The sequence below is a fragment of the Panicum hallii genome, chromosome 5 (genome assembly GCF_002211085.1).
Source record: "Panicum hallii strain FIL2 chromosome 5, PHallii_v3.1, whole genome shotgun sequence".
NCBI lineage: Eukaryota > Viridiplantae > Streptophyta > Magnoliopsida > Poales > Poaceae > Panicum > Panicum hallii.
The window spans coordinates 16,504,118-16,519,932 of NC_038046.1; the positions used below are offsets into that span (position 1 = coordinate 16,504,118).

At 48.4% G+C, this 15,815-nt stretch overlaps 3 protein-coding genes across 4 annotated transcripts; all 3 read right to left on the reverse strand.

The window, feature by feature from the left end:
• Positions 1-4,879: 4,879 nt before the first annotated feature.
• Positions 4,880-7,190, reverse strand: LOC112894147 (F-box/LRR-repeat protein At3g03030-like). Its single transcript, XM_025961769.1, has 3 exons — positions 6,029-7,190; positions 5,763-5,906; positions 4,880-5,671 (listed from the first exon to the last, which is right to left on the reverse strand). Exons 1-3 carry the CDS (start codon positions 7,016-7,018, stop codon positions 5,306-5,308), a joined length of 1,500 nt encoding a protein of 499 aa, XP_025817554.1. The 5' UTR covers positions 7,019-7,190; the 3' UTR covers positions 4,880-5,305.
• Positions 7,191-8,485: 1,295 nt separating this feature from the next.
• Positions 8,486-11,848, reverse strand: LOC112891534 (F-box/FBD/LRR-repeat protein At1g13570-like). 2 transcript variants are annotated; one of them, XM_025958424.1, is made up of 4 exons: positions 10,866-11,848; positions 10,632-10,775; positions 10,195-10,547; positions 8,486-9,073 (listed from the first exon to the last, which is right to left on the reverse strand). In XM_025958424.1, exons 1-3 carry the CDS (start codon positions 11,742-11,744, stop codon positions 10,203-10,205), a joined length of 1,368 nt encoding a protein of 455 aa, XP_025814209.1. In that variant the 5' UTR covers positions 11,745-11,848; the 3' UTR covers positions 8,486-9,073; positions 10,195-10,202. The 2 variants fall into 2 exon arrangements, with proteins under 2 accessions (XP_025814209.1, XP_025814208.1); XM_025958423.1 differs by having other exon boundaries at positions 8,619-9,073; positions 10,199-10,547.
• Positions 11,849-12,905: 1,057 nt separating this feature from the next.
• Positions 12,906-15,520, reverse strand: LOC112891920 (strigolactone esterase D14-like). The gene is made up of 3 exons (XM_025958926.1): positions 15,342-15,520; positions 14,976-15,208; positions 12,906-13,795 (listed from the first exon to the last, which is right to left on the reverse strand). The coding sequence occupies exons 1-3, from the start codon at positions 15,459-15,461 to the stop codon at positions 13,219-13,221; spliced, it is 930 nt and encodes a 309-aa protein (XP_025814711.1). The 5' UTR covers positions 15,462-15,520; the 3' UTR covers positions 12,906-13,218.
• Between the last annotated feature and the right edge of the window lie 295 nt (positions 15,521-15,815).

The window sequence follows — 15,815 nt, forward strand, 5'->3', positions numbered from 1 at the left end:
TGCGTGTGATCGAACGCACGACCGGAGGCAGAGGAGGCTCGTTGGACTGGCAGGCCGAGACCGGCCGGCGGCGGGGTGATGCAGCGGCCCGGCGGCAGGTGCCTAGCCCCAGAGGCAGAGAGCTTGCGTTCCCAGCCAAAGCCTCGCTCGGATTCGGTCAAGCGGCGGGCGTGTGAACAGCAGAATTCCTTGCATCAACAGGACATGTGTTTAGCACCATATTATCAAATGATAAACTAATTAGATTTAATAGATTCGTCTCGTAAATTAGTCTCCGTCTGTGCAATTAGTTTTTCGATTAGTCTATATTTAATACTCCTAATAATCAAATATTCAATGTGATAGGGACTAAAGTTTGAAATTTAGTACCTAGAATCAAATACCCTCTTAAATTATTTTTCGGTGCGCATGCTCTCATTTCCCTCCTTATCTGTACTTGCTAACAGAAGGAGTATTAAAGTGTGCTACTCGCTTTGCCATCATCAGACGAGATGCCTCTATACTGGCACATTGCCATCCTAACTAGTTTCACACCGCGTATTTACAAAATCTACAGCTTCTTTTTATGCTCCAATTACACATTCACTGTAACCACGTTAGGATCAGGCGGCTTCTAAAACCAATCACACATTCATACACCTCCTTCCATGAAAGAATGCAAGCTATTGTAATCCTGCTACTAAAAGCTCAAGTACCTCTCTAAGGTCATTCTTAGAGCATCTTCAGCAGTATCTTAATAAACATCTTCCGATAAAATTATTGGAATATCACAATACCATTTTTATGAGTAATTGTAGGAGATGCTCTTACAGTTCTCCAATAACCCTATCCCAACACAACTAATCAGATGGTGGTATTATAGCCATCACCGCAAATGACTGCACTGCAGAAATTGAGAAGGCGGAGGAGGCAAGAGTAAAGAATACTTTTCCTAACTATTATGAATAAACAAGTTTGATCCAAAATGAATGTTGAAGGATCTGAAAGTTAGCAAAGGTGAGAGATCAAGATGCCTAGTTTGCCCTTTAAAAACACTACTCCTTCAGAACAGAACCTTAACTGGGATTGGCCTAATCTTTGTGGCAACAAAGATAAACAAGAGAGGGTAATATCGATATTTGATGCAATGCGGTAAATATCTCGCCCCACCAAATCCCTCCACCTGCACTTTCACCAACCCAAATTTACCGCGGCGGTGAATTCACGATTCCCAGGAAACCAAAATCGAACTGCCAAGCGCCATCCCCCTCCCCGCACTCCGGCCAAAGCCCTTCCTCTCCTTGTCTTCCTCCCACCTCCACGCCGACCACCATTTTTTTAAACGAACGGCCACATGATTATGTGCCATTTCTATTAGTAAAGAAGGAGCTTATATTACAAGTAAGCGCTCAATACAGGTCAGTAAAAGAAAAAAAGCTATACACAGTATTTGTGAAGGTGCTCAAGCACAAGTAATGAGCGAAACGAGGCACGCCGACCACCATGGATTTGGAAGAAGAAGAAGCCTTGGAAGACCTCATCCTACTACCCTACGAAGCCTTCTTCAGCCGCCCCTTGGCTTGCCTCCCTGTCCCCGCCGTCACCGTGGACGGAACCCTCTCCGCCGCGGACGGGGAGGCCGACGACGGCGTGGACCGCATCAGCGCCCTCCCCGACGACCTCCGCCGGCGCATCGTCTCCCGCCTCCCCGTCAAGGACGCCGTGGGCACCACCGCGCTATCTCCACCCGCTGGCGCCGCGTCTGGCACACCACGCCGCTCGTCCTCTACGACAAGCACCTCGACCCCACCGACCCCGCGCGCGTCACCGCCGTCGATCGCGTCCTGGTGGGCCACCCAGGTCCGTTCGACACCGTCCACCTCGCCTTGTTTTTCTTCGACGAACACGAACGTGAGCTCGGCCGGTGGTCTCGGCTCCTTGCGGACCGGGGCGTCCGGGACCTCGCCCTCGTCAGCCTACCGGGGCCCACGGATCTGGTGCGCCTCCCCGCCGACATCCTTCGATGTGCGGAGCTCGAGCACCTCTACCTCGGTTGCTGGATGTTTCCGGAAACTGCCGACCTCCCCGACGGCACGGGCGTCTTCCCCCACCTACGGAAGCTCGCCATAGTCTGCACCTTGTTCGAGGATTGCGACCTTGACCACATGCTCGCCTCCAGCCCTGTCCTCGAGATCCTCGCGCTCTTTGTCAGCATGGGCAAGGCAAAGCATGTCCGCCTCCGCGGCCAAAAGCTCCAGTGCGTGCTCTTCTTGGAGTCCACGGCATTCGAGCTCGCGGTGGTGGACGCACCGCGCCTGGAGCGGCTCATCATGTGGGAGAGGTCTGCTCCTGCTGATGGTGATGGGTCACCTATCGATGTCAAGATTACTGAAGGTGCTTCTGCGCTGAAGGTGCTTGGGTACTTGGAGATGGGTGCCCACAAGCTTCAACTTGGTAACACAGTCATCAAGGTGACGATCGGATTTTCATGCGAATGGGTCATCAGTGTGTTGTTTTTTATTTGTAAAATAAATATGCTTGATTCATGATTGCATTGCAGGCTGGCACAAATGTAAGCCCAAGATCCATGGTTCCAAGTGTCAAGATCTTAGCGTTAAAGGTTAATTCGGGTGTCTTCAAGGAAATTCAGATGCTGGTCAACTTCCTCAGATGCTTTCCCAATATTGAGACCCTACACGTGGAGGTAACAATATGCATGCTAATTCATTTATCTGGCAAGTTTCATCATTGCTTCTCACTAATTGAGCTCTTTGCCAATTTTGTAGTCTGCTCGTGCTGATGAACCTACCGGAAATAACTATATTGAGTTCTTTGAGGAGCTCTGTCCTATCGAATGTGTCCGGTCACACATCAAAATGGTGGTTCTCCATGAGATCTATGGTGATCTAAGTGAGGTGACATTCATTAAGTACATGACCCAGAGGGCAAATGAGCTCAAAAAGATGGCACTTGTGCTTTCTGATAAAAGAAGAACTACAGTAGGCGAGATGATAAATGTAGTGAAAACTCTAGCTATTCCACCATGGGCTAGTGAAACATGTATGGTTTTGCTTATGGCTCCTAAAGCGGAGCATGGTTTGAACTTTCACAGGGCATCCGAACTTTCTATTGAAGACCCTTTTCATGAACATGGACAGGAGCTCTTCCGTTTCATCAAAGAGGGAGAATAGAGGGTACAAGGACCCGTACAATATGGTGAGGTAACCTTTTGAATACACCATGGAAGATGGCTATATGATATTTCAAGATCCAAGCTTGCTTTTCTGGGAACTAGTCATTGTCAAGCTAGAGAAGTTATCAGCCGAGATGTGTAGCGTGAGCGTTTAACTTTAGCACTGTGATGGTTCACTTAAGAGTACCATTGTTACTTATTATGTTAGCTAGATTATCATGGATATCTTTGTTAACTTTAACTATGTATCTGTGACTTAATGCTGAAAGATATGGCACCCGAGACCATATAATCCTCATTATCTTCATTAGAATTTCCCTTCGAGATTTTTGTTCCACATGGTAACCGCTAGTCATTTCGTTTATTGCCTGCAAATTATGCATCCTTATTGGTTATATGTACCTCTGAAGTCAATTGTGTAGAAATTCAATTATACATGTGTAGGACAGAAGCAATGTTGTGGAAGAAGAAGGCTCATAGTGATGGTGAGGAAAGTTAATACTGGTGATATCATTTTGTTGAGTTCAATTGCATGAGCTTCAACAATTTCGCTAGTTAAAATGTAGGGTATTATGCACCTAGAGAGTGATGATTGTTTGGTTTTGTTCGCCACTCTGTGTTGCTGTCACTCTATTTCGATGTTTGAGTAATCAAGCTTTTAGAGAAGATGCTGCTACCACTTCCACTTTTCTTAAAAAAAAACAGGCAGGAGCACCGCCGATTCATTTAAGAGAGAAAGCAGATGTTATATATAGTTACTACCACCTCCATTTGGCAATACGTCTTCTACCGCTTCCAGTGTTTTTAGCTAAGCACAGTTGCTGGTGTCTGCTTGATTTTATTTTCAACAAGACTTGGTTGCTGTTCGCTGCCTGTTCGGCTGGCATCTGTTTCTACTTCCAGCTATTCTTTCTCAGGGGGTGTTTGGTTTCGGAGGCTAAACTTTTTCTCTATCACATTAAAGAGAATTTTATTATTTAGAAGTATTAAATAAAATCCAATTACAAAACGAGGTGCGGAACCCTTAGGCTAATTCGCGAGACGAAACTAATGAGGTATATTAACCCATGATTAGCGGATGGTTACAATAGCATTATTGTAGCAAATTATAAATTGATTAGGCTTATTAAATTCGTCTCGCGAATTACCATTCATCTGTGCAAAAGGTTTATAAACAGATTTTATTTAATATTTTTCTCTTTAACATGACAGGACAAATGGCAAATGGACCCTTATTATCTTAGAGAGTATATAGGAACCTGTAGTTTCTAGTGCTTGAACATGCATACTAGCTATTTCAGGTAATCTTTGCTCTGCGCTACTCAAACACCGATGCTCCCCCATCTAGCTTCTCATTTTGTTTTTATTTGATGGACATTTGTCCTTACCCAAAGCTGCCGTTTTCTTGTGTGATCTGTTCACCACGGTAATAAAGTATTTTTGTGGCGTGAAAGACTGTTTATGAGCTGCGACGAAGTGTGTTTTGGCTGCCAGCTTGTCACCGATTCACAGTACAGCAAGTTGCGGAGAAACAAAATATGATTATATGATGAGCAGCAAGACGGTTAACTCGTAAGTGACGCAACACACATCTTTGTTCTTGAGTAAGCACAACAGGTACAATCTTCAATTTGAGCCACGGAAACTAGTCAAGTAGAATCAAACAGCAGGCTCAAAAGAAAAATACAGATAATCACAATCACATCAACATTCAACAATACTTTTACTGAAGTTGTTGACATACACGTAACAATACAAAGAGGAGCCTGGGGTCGCATTTTCCGTACCAACTGTGCTCAGCATACAGTACATTTCGACTCAGGAACTAGCCAGTGACAACATTAATAAGTACTCAACTCAGGAGTAACTATTGTAGATCACTTGTCGCAACTCAGGGGTTAACTATTGTAGATCACAACAAGTGCAGTCTTTCGAATTGTGACATGTCGAGTAGCATTTAGTCATTGCATGAACTATACACCTCTTCTGATTGACTCGGAACTGTACTCACACTTGTCAGAGCCGAAAAAATCAACACAACATCATACAAGCTAGAATACTGACAAAAAGCAACCAATCAGCTCCACAATATGCTAGAATTAATCATGGGACATGTCATCACCTTGAGCTTCATCACCAATCAAAGGGGTCACTCACAGAAAGATCTGATGCTCTCTGAAAGCACCAAGCACTGTCTCCATCATGGGCGACTGCCAACAGAGTAGGGCATTCGCTAGCGCGTTTTGCCGTGGTTAGAGATTTCAGCTTGGTGAGCATCTCATCCACGGAGGCTTGATCTCCATTGGCCAACACAACCACCAGCTTCAGCAGCGATTGCGCCCTCTCTAGGATGAACTTTAGGAACGCGAGTTCATAGCGCTCCCCTCTGAACCTGTCAAACACCACCTTGGTGATGTGTGTCTCTAGGCAATCGATGGGGCCAACCTCCTGCCAGAACTTCAAATTGAGCTTGCCAGCAGGTTCATCAGCTTCACGAGACTGCAAAATCAACATATATGTATATGTAACAACTGTCATGCCAGATATATCGAAATTGCTGAATGAGGATAGGGGGTGAATGGAATCTCACCAGAACATGCAACGTCTCCACATTGGGGAAGCATCTCAGGAAGGTGGGCAGCATCTTGGCTTCCTTTCGGATTCCAAATCGCACCTTCAAGGCCAAGACCTTGACACTTGGAACCATGGCAGATGGGATCATCTTTGTTCCACTCTGCCACACAATTGAGAACGCGAAACCATGAATTAAATTTCAAGCTAACAACTAAATTGATGTCACAGATGGATAATGATGTAACTATGCATTGGAGGAAGAAACGAAGGAGAAAGAGATACCTCAATTACCGTGCCGCCGATCTGGAGCTGGTGGATGCCTGGTTCAAGGTAGCCGAGCACCTTGAGCACGGTGGCGTAGCCAATCCTGATCCTGGTGATGAAGACAGAGTCCGGCCTGCACGGGTACTCCTGCCACAGGATTAAGCGCTGGAGGCGCGGGGCGACGACCACGGCGAGCTCATTCGTCAGAGATCTCCACAAGACCAGGCACTGCAGGCTGCGGCTGCGGATCCGGACGTGGCTGGGGACGAAGAAGCAGGCGACGATCGCAAGCTTCTCAAGCACGGGGCTGCAGGCGAGCAGGTGGTCGATGTCCCTGGCGTCGATTACGACGCTGCAGAGGCCAATCTCCTGGAGGCGGGGGAACACGGCGGGGCCGCACGGGAGGCCGGCGGTGTCCGGGAAACTCCAGAAGGCGAGGTAGAGGGTCCGGAGGGAGGCGATGCGGAGGACGTCGGGCGGGAGGTGCAGGCCGTTGGGCATGGGGCGGTTGACGAGGACGAGGTCCTCGGCCCCGCCGTCGGCGAGGCGGTGGAGCCAGTACTCGAGCACGCCCAGGCGCGCGGCGAGCGCCATGCTGCAGCAGGTGAGGCGCACGCAGCGGATGGGGCCGCGGTGGGCGCCGATGGCGCGGGAGACGGCGTCGGTGGTGCCAAACCAGTCGAAGCGCGCGGGGCCGCCGCCGCCGCCGCCGGGGAGGGCGCGGAGGAGGTCGGAGTCGTCGAGGACGAGCGGCGCGGAGGCCCAGACGCGGCGCCAGCGCCTGGAGAGCGCGGCGGTGCGCGCGGCGTCCTTGGCGGGGAGGCGCGACACGATGTCGGAGAGCACCGCGTCCGGGAGCCGGCTGATGCGGTCCTCGGTGCCGCCGCCACCGCCGTGGGCGCTGGGGGAGGGGCGAGAGCCACCGGCGGTCGGGAAGGGCGGGGCCGGGAGGCAGGTGAGGACGACGCGCATGACCTCCTCCACGTCCTTGGTGAGCAGCGGAGCCATTGCCGAGTGGATCGGAGGAGAGCACGGCCGAGGAGAGGAAAGGAGGGTTTTCTGGCAGTGGCAGGTGGGCGCCTGGGCTGGGCGGCGGTGGGTTCGGCTCGGCCGCTCGGGCCTCGGGGCACTTGCTTGCTGGGCGAAATCCCTTGGGAAAGCCAGGTTTCCTCGCAGGCCCACCTGCCAGTTAGACGGAAGACTATGGACACTGATTTGAGTCAATAATAAATCCGGCTACGGTAACCAAACTGCTAACACTACCTCCGTTCGTGAATTAGGAAGGTGCTGTTTGGTTCTTCTACGACTAAATTTAAACTTAAATCCGACCCTACAGTGACTAAAGTTTTTTAATATAGTCGTGCAAAGAATTTTATACCTCTAATTATTTAACGTAGGTGTGAGAGGTAGGAGCTGGGAAAGCAATAAATGAAGTCGTGCTGTTTGGTTCTTCTAGGACTAAATTTAAACTTAAATCCGATCCTATACTAACTAAAGTCATTTAATATGATCATGCAAAGACCTTTGTGTCTCTGATGAGAGGAAGGAGCTGGGCAACCAATAAATGAAGGGTATTCCTACCAAAAGCACTTTTTAGCTCCCGTAAGCTTCCATTTTAGAATTTATGGACCTTTAGTTATAATAAATCATCATGTTTAGCATTTAAGGATTTATTAGAACTAAATTTAAGTCATATAAAAGTAAGTGCAAACCAAACATATCTTAATTTGACGTCCCAAAAAGAATTTGTACTGGCATGCTGCTGCCGGTACATGGTTAATGGTTGTGCGCATTTGCGCTCTCACCTTGCAGCCACGTTCGGCTGTTACTGCAGTCTGCAGCAAACCAGATAATACCAAAACAGAGCAGGCATACAAAACCCTAATAACGGGTGCACCTGAACGCCGGTACGAACCATCAACAGAACTGATTTCAGAAAATGAGACATTCCATACACAATTGAACAACAAAGCTGCCATGATTCAGAAACCATTCCCTGGACCTGATTCCAAAAATTGAATTGAAACATTCCATTCCACAATCGAACAATCATCAAAAGCACATGATCCAGCACACCCAAGATACATCGAAATCAAAGAAAAACAACCAACACCACGACTGTAGCAGCAACAAAATGTTTCTGTATCTTAACAGCTGACCTTATCATTGGCAACATGCAAATGCCTTGCAGAGTTTCTGCATCTCCAAATGAGCACAGCTCATACGATGTGAGAGGCTATGCCAATGGCCAGGGACCATATTGTAGCATCAAAAGGCTGAAGAAACCCATGCAGTAATTCACGATCACATCAACTGATCAACAAGATAAACTTGCACACAAAGTTGTGGGCACAAATGGATGACTACCCAATTAAAGAAGTATACCAGTTTGTGAGAATTTGCAATTAAACCTGACAAACGGTAACAGATGCAACACGTTGCCGGTGCATTTCGACCAACCACAAAAATAACATCTGATGAAACATCATTGCAATTTGCATCACAAGTAAATAAACCGCAATCGATCTAAATACACAAGTAGCATGGGCTAACTAGCTTTTCTCATGTTCAAAGCTATAACTTTACTTTCTGAGAGGACAACAGCACATAAGCCAAATATACCTTGCAACCGAATGGATACATACTGAAATGGGGCAGTTGCCAGTTCAGTAAAATGGCACGGCTATCTTAAACATAACAGCTAGCATCTAGGCTTCAGCAATCAATAGGGCCGCTCACTGAAAGATCAGATGTTCCGCGGAAGCTCCAAGCGCAGCCTCCATTACGCACCAACAAGATGAACTCAAACGCTTAAAATCCTCAGAATCAAATGGATTACCAAAATGGACAATGCTCCTTTACAAGTGGACAATGCTCCTTTACAAGTGGACAATGCTCCTTTACAAGCACTGACACAACATGACAGCAACACAACAATGCTTTACAAAGCACAGGCAGATCATGTTGCTTGATTCATCTCATTGAGGCCTGGCAGGTCCCCAATGGGCAAAGTTTACTGCTTTGTTGGAAGTCTTCTGTGGCTATTGACTGCAATTGGAAGACCTGGTACAAACATAGGCACACAGCATACCCATATCAGTAAGTGTGAGGTCCCAAAATCAGTAAAAGTATCAGAGATGCTCGACGAATTTAAAGATTCAGTACAGATTATTTGCCTTCAGAAAACAGAATAGACAGATGAAGAGCAGAACAAAAAAATAATTATATGTTAGCCACTTCATAATGATAAACATCCTGATGTATATTCATAATAAGTATCAAAATATAAACTATCCTCCAACATCATATTCAGCTTGAAGTACCACAGAAACGGTATGTATCAACATCAATGATAAATGTGTGCAGTGCATTTTGGACCAAGCACCATGGCTAGGTACTCTGCCACAAAATATCAGAACAGCAAACAAAACAGGGTCTGCCTGTCCAAGGCCAATACGGGCACAGACTCCTCCTGACGAAATGTAATTATATGCATAAGCTGGGGATTGAGGATTTCAGGATGAAGTCAAAATAAACACTAGCCAGTCTGTGCGGAGATTAAAAGGTGGGTTAACTTAGCAACAGTACACAGGTCAGATTGAATGAAAAATTTTGTAACATCTTAAGTTCTTAACTGTTGACTATGCTGATAGATGGCTTGGTTGAGCTGTATCAAGTACACATGCAAATGGTTGTAAGTTTCAAACCAAATTTGCCACCTGAGATTCAATAGTAAATTGTTCTCGTGAGAATAATAAGGAAAGTTCATATGTAACTGTGCCACTCAAAAGGTGAGGTGGATGTCATGACTGGGAAAACCAGTGAAATTAATAGCCACCGCCAAGGTTGTGGAAAAGAACTTAATGTAAATTCGAATAACTAAACTGGCCAATGCCAGCATGCGTTTCTGATCCTAACTGCCAAGCAAGCGCAAAGGCAGCAAAAAGCATGACACTTCTTTTAAGAGATGAGGCTGCATCTCAGCTGAATTTAAACTTTTGTGACAGGTGTTTTATCAAAACTCAATGGGGCTCAAAGACTTCACCAAAAATGAGGTGCCATGTAACACTGAAATGATTATATAGAATCACATATAAGTAGTAGAGTTGTATGACTGGCTTAACTATAATACATGGGTAACCATTAGAACATGTAAAAGTGTCTGAGAAGGTCTTTGAGAATACCTACAGGTTCAGCAACCAAATGGATCACTCTGCAGCAAGTCAATGGCTCTCTGGAAGGTCCATGCAGTCCCATCGTACCTCTCCACCGCAACTGTAGCATCTGCAGACACACACCCTTCCGAAGATAAACGACTTAGCAGAACATCTCTTGAACAACTGCCATCCACTAAGACACGCATATCCTCCAGCATTTGAGCTCTTTCCATGACAAACTTTGCAAATGCCAGTTCACTATCCTCGCCTCGCACAGCTTCTAACACCAACTTCTTTAGATGTGAATAGACACATTCTGTGAAGCCAACTTGATCCCAGAATTCTATGTCAACATTGACTGGTGTGTCAGAAGGAACCGACTACATGCCAAGCAAGTTATGGATTAACTCAAACAGGTAAAGCACGAACTACAACCAGAATGATGAGTGGTGGGGTTTTTATACCGTGATATACAACGTCTCTAGGCATGGGAAGCATTTGAGCAAGGTGGGAACCAACTTCACTTGATCCTCGACTCCAAACTGCACCTTCAATGCCAATGTCCTGAGGGTCCTAACCATTGCGCTTGGCTTCACCTTTGTATCAATCTTCAATGCAAGGAAGAGAAATGGCACAATGAAATATCATCCGTCTCAGCATAGTGGGGCAAGATGAAATAAGCAGTAAACGAAAGGTACCTTGATGACAGTATTACCGATCTTGAGCTGATGCAGTCCAACATCAAAGTAACCAAGAATCTTCAGCTTTGGTGCCTTAATGATCTTGATGTGCGTGGCAGCATCAGCAATCGGCTCCACCAGTAGCCGGTCCACGTCGGGGGCATCGTCAAGGTGCACCTCTCTGAGCATCGACTTCCAAATCACCACGCAGCTGAGGCTCTCCGACCAGATGTGGACGTATCTCGGGTAGTCCTGAGTGAGCGCGAACGCGAGGGTCTCGAGCACCGGGCAGCGTGGGATCACGGCGTGGAGGTCGCGGTCCGGCACGGAGGAATGGACAATGCCGAGCTCCTGCAGGCTCAGGAGGGCCGGAGCGACGCCGGTCGTGTCCGGGAACTGGCAGAGGCCGATCCAGAGGCGTCCGAGGGCCGCGCAGCCGAGGACGTCGGAGGGGACGCGCCACTCGACGGGCCAGGAGCCGTTGACCACCACGAGGAGGTCCTCGACGCCCCTGGCGGCGAGGGAGGCGAACACGGAGGCGACGCCCTCGGGGTCCTGCGAGGCGGCGAGGCGCGCGGAGCGGACGGGGCCCGGGTGGGAGGCGAGCGCCGCTGCGGCGGTGGTGGGGGCGAGCCCGCCGGCGCCGTCGTCGAGGGAGAGAGGGATGGAGGTCCAGAGATGGCGCCAGCGGGAGGAGAGCACGGCGGTTCGGGCGGCATCCTTGGTGGGGAGGCGGGAGATGATGTTGCGGAGGATCGCATCGGGAAGGCGGCCGACGCGGTCCTCCTCCTCGTCGTCGCCGGGGGAGGCGGCGGGGAAGGGGGAGGAGAGGTAGGTGGAGGACGAGACGGCGGGAGACGGGAGGTAGGAGAGGACTGCGGCGAGGGTCTCGTCCATGGTGGCGGTTTGCCGCGGTGGGCGGCGGAGGCGGTGGGCGGAGCCGGATGGGGAGAGGTGTTGTTCGGGACTTCGGATTGGGGGTTTGCGGAAGGCTCGGCAAGTCGGCCCGGAGGGGGAGAGGACGAAATGGGCTGGATGCGATCTGGTTATTGGGCTGATAATCTGACGGGCTGACATTAGGTTCTTCCAAATTATCTTCGAGCCGTTGGCGCACCTTTCCGTTTTAATGCTTCAACATGTCTCATTTGCGCATCTAAATCCGCCAGTGTCCAGAATCTAGCTATAAGAGAGCGTCTCCAACGATACAAATCAGATAGCTATAAGGTATGAGCATCGGTAATTTATCACCAAAAGGAGAGAAGGTTAACTAATTAGCGGTGGTCAATTCTTTTGACTTGCTGTTGCCACTCCTGGTTGGAGCTGCAAGCAGGGTAAGTCGGAGCTGCACGCTGTGGGCTGCAGCGTTGCTGGACAACGATGACGTGTTGTGATCACTTCTGGCTGTGGTGGTGTGGTTGTGGTGGTGTTTGTTGCGTGTAGGTGGAGGCATTCTGATGGCTCTGGCTGTTGTCCGCCATGGGAAGTCGGAGTTGTTTGTCGCTTTTGTAACAAGCTCGGCAACAATAACGCATGATGGGTCCGTCATTTGTTGGTTGCTGCAGTGTGTTAGTGGATGCTCTGTGTTAGTTGCTCGAGTTGTCGTGCTCAGATTTTATGCCGGTTTTCCTCCAATAAACCGTGCAGATATATGGTTTTCGGACCCAATTTTCCTTATAAACCGGATCAATTCTTTTCTTCTTAAGTGAAATTCAGAAGCTCCCTATCCTATTCGAAGAGGTTCTTTCAAAAAAAAAATAAACTAGCGGCGGTTAATCTATAACGCATCTCAATATGCATATAGCATTTAATTAACAAGACATTTCAGAATTTGTCCCCGAATCCGTATGCATTGCAACATTTGACATCTAATTCTCGCGCCTTTTAGAATTCACCACCGGACAGGCTCATGGTTCCTTCCAGATTGAACCGAAGAAATCCACCTGTTTGGCGCCGACGGGGACTTCTGAAAGGCACACGAATACACGATCACATGGTAGTAGATGTTAGCAGGCGTGTGGACTCGGTGGAGAATTCTGAAATCTCTCACATTTAACACCCTTTTTACACATGTAGCCCACATTAGTTTTGAGATAGATCATATGCTATAGCCATATACAATGCTTTTAACAATATACAGTGCTCCATTCCCTTCAGTTGACCAAACCAATGCAACAGCCAAACGACACACACACACACACACACACAAATGTTGTTTCTACGAATTACCAAAGCTGAACGCATAAAATACATGTCGACTTGGCCACCGACCAACACAGACACATACACGTACCCGAGGTGGCATATATATCAAGCGAACGTCCAGGGGCACGCATGGCGTGGCGCCACGGCGGCACCGGCACAGCATGGGCGTCTACGTCGCCACGTCGATATCGCCCTGCACCTCCGGCGCCGCCTCCGCGAGGCCGCCGGCGGGCACCTCGCTGCTCATCTCGTCAGCCAGGGCCGCGGCGGCGGCGGCGGTCTCCTCCCCGTCGGCGTCTTCGTGGGCGTCTCCGAGCACGAGGTCCAGTATCCCCAGCAGCTCGTCGGGCGCGACGAGCTGCGGGAAGTGGCCCACCGAGTCGATGGTCTCCATGGCCGCCGCGGGGCAGCGAGCCGCCAGCATGCGGGCCTGCATGTACCGCCCGACGCACGGCGGCGCGGCGAAGTCGCGGGAGACGTGCACCAGCGTGCACGGCACGGCCACGTCGTCCAGCACCCCGCGCTGGTCGCCCAGGAAGATCATGCGCGCCAGCCCGTGCGCCGCGCGCGGGTCCATGGCGAAGAAGCTCCGCGCCAGCGGCTCCACCGCCGACGGGTCCGCGCTGCCGACGGCCAGCGGCACGAAGCCCTCCGCCCAGCCGCGGAAGTCCGTGGCGATGCTGCCCAGCATCGCCTCGATGTCCGACTTGTCGAACCCGCCCTCGTAGTCCTCCGAGTTCATGTACCTGCAGGTTGATGAATGCGTCTCAAACTGATCTCAATGTACATTCAAATTCAAACGGTGTGCCTACTTAATTTACGCAGCAAATTCAAACCTAGTACCCCTCTGTTTTAAATTATTGTTGATCATAGGTGATGAGGGTAAGCTTCATTTTCTTTTTGATTCCTCTGATTGATCAATACTTGCAGGAAGTTAATCTTTTTTTACTCCATACCAATTGCGCAAATGTTATGATGTGTGAATAGAACCGGCCGTAGCTACGACCAAGAAGAGGAGATGAAGAGCGCACGTGATTGGCCCCTTTCTGCCCTCTAGAGTACGTCCTCACATGATCCCATCAATTTCAGGATGATGACTGCTACATTTTTGGATTTATTACGACAGAGAACCGGCAACTAATCCTCACTAATATAAAAAGTTGGTGATGATGGAGGCACAACCAATGAAGAATGACAAAAAACACCTTTCAAAACAGCAGAGCAGATAGTAAATACAAAATATTACTACACGCATTTCATCTATATGAACTGTAATAAATCTTAGTATGTATGTGCTTCTTGATTTGTGGATACGAAAATAGCAGAACAGATACAGAACTATCACATTCTGAGAGACTGCTTCTAAACCACATAACATGGTAAGTCGAGCCCATCTAAATCCTTAAAAAAACAGAGATAAAAACTCCCAAAAAGGCTAGTTAAAAGCAAATTTAAAATTGCATATATTTGTTAAATGGAACGATGTTTATAAAAAAGCTTTACTTAGATCATAAATACAAATGAGGTGAACAATAAAGTGATTAGGTTTTTTGAAATTTTCAACGTTCTCTGGATCTTTCTTCTATGTGGTATATGCTCCTTTTTGACAAGAGCCTTTGCTAATGGCAATATTACCAAAGACTTCTTTATCAACCATGCGTCCCAAAATGTTTTGAAATTTAACTCTTGTGGACAGAGACAAGACTGTCAGAAGCGTCCTTTTTTTCGGCGTTGTCGATAAGAATCTAGCTGGAGTTTGACTTCAAAACAGTTTCTTCTTCTTTCTTTTTTTTGCCGGCGAGGTTACCTCAAGAGTTGAAAAAACTCGAGATGTTTTTTTTTAAAAAAAAGAAAAACTAAGCAAGCGGCGTACAACAGCGGCCGGCCGCCGGCGTGAACTGAAGGTCAGGCGAAGAAGATGGTCACCTCGGGGATGCGCCGACGAGGATGAGATGGGCGAAGAGGTCGGGGCGATTGACGGACGCAATGCAGCCGACCATGCCGGCAAAGGAGTGCCCCACGTACACCGCGCCGCTCAGCTTCATCTCGTCCATGAGCGCCACCAGCTCGTCGGCGAACCTCGAGAACGTGTAGCAGCTCTGCTCCCCCTCCTCGCCGGCGTCAGGCGCGCTCGAGAAGTCCCAGTCGAAGAGGAGCACCTGCACCTCACATGGTTGATGCATGCATATCATAGGTCAGATCGGGCCCAAGCTTACAACAAGCAGGTAGATGTGTGGATCGATCGAGCTGCTTGCCATAGGTATGGTGTGTGAGAGGTCAGCGTCGACGAACCTTGTTCCTCCGTGCCAGGTGTGGTAGCATCATGTCCCAGATAGCCTGGCTCCCTCCATAGCCATGGGAGAGAACCAGGGTCCTCTCGCCAGAGCCTAAGATTCTTGGGTTCAGGTACATGGCCTCTGAACTTCAAAGAAGAGAAAGAGAGGGAGATGATTGTGGCTATGCTGCTTCGTTGCTCCTTGCTCCAGTAGTACCCCACTACCAAGCATTTATAGACCGGCCGGCGCAGCTCTCCAAGTCGTTAAGCGTTAGGACATGTGTGGGTCCGGACTTATCTTTTGGTATATATTGGCGTCAACAACACAAAAATTTCAAAATCTTTTAGTGATGTGCCATAATTATTTGGAACTTTTCAATCTCAAATATACTATCAGAGCAGTTGTAACAAAGTGTTGCTTCAAATTGAGTTTAGTTAAAGCGAGAAAGTTCAAGACAGCATGTTATCACAACCGGCTCTTGCTGAGAAAA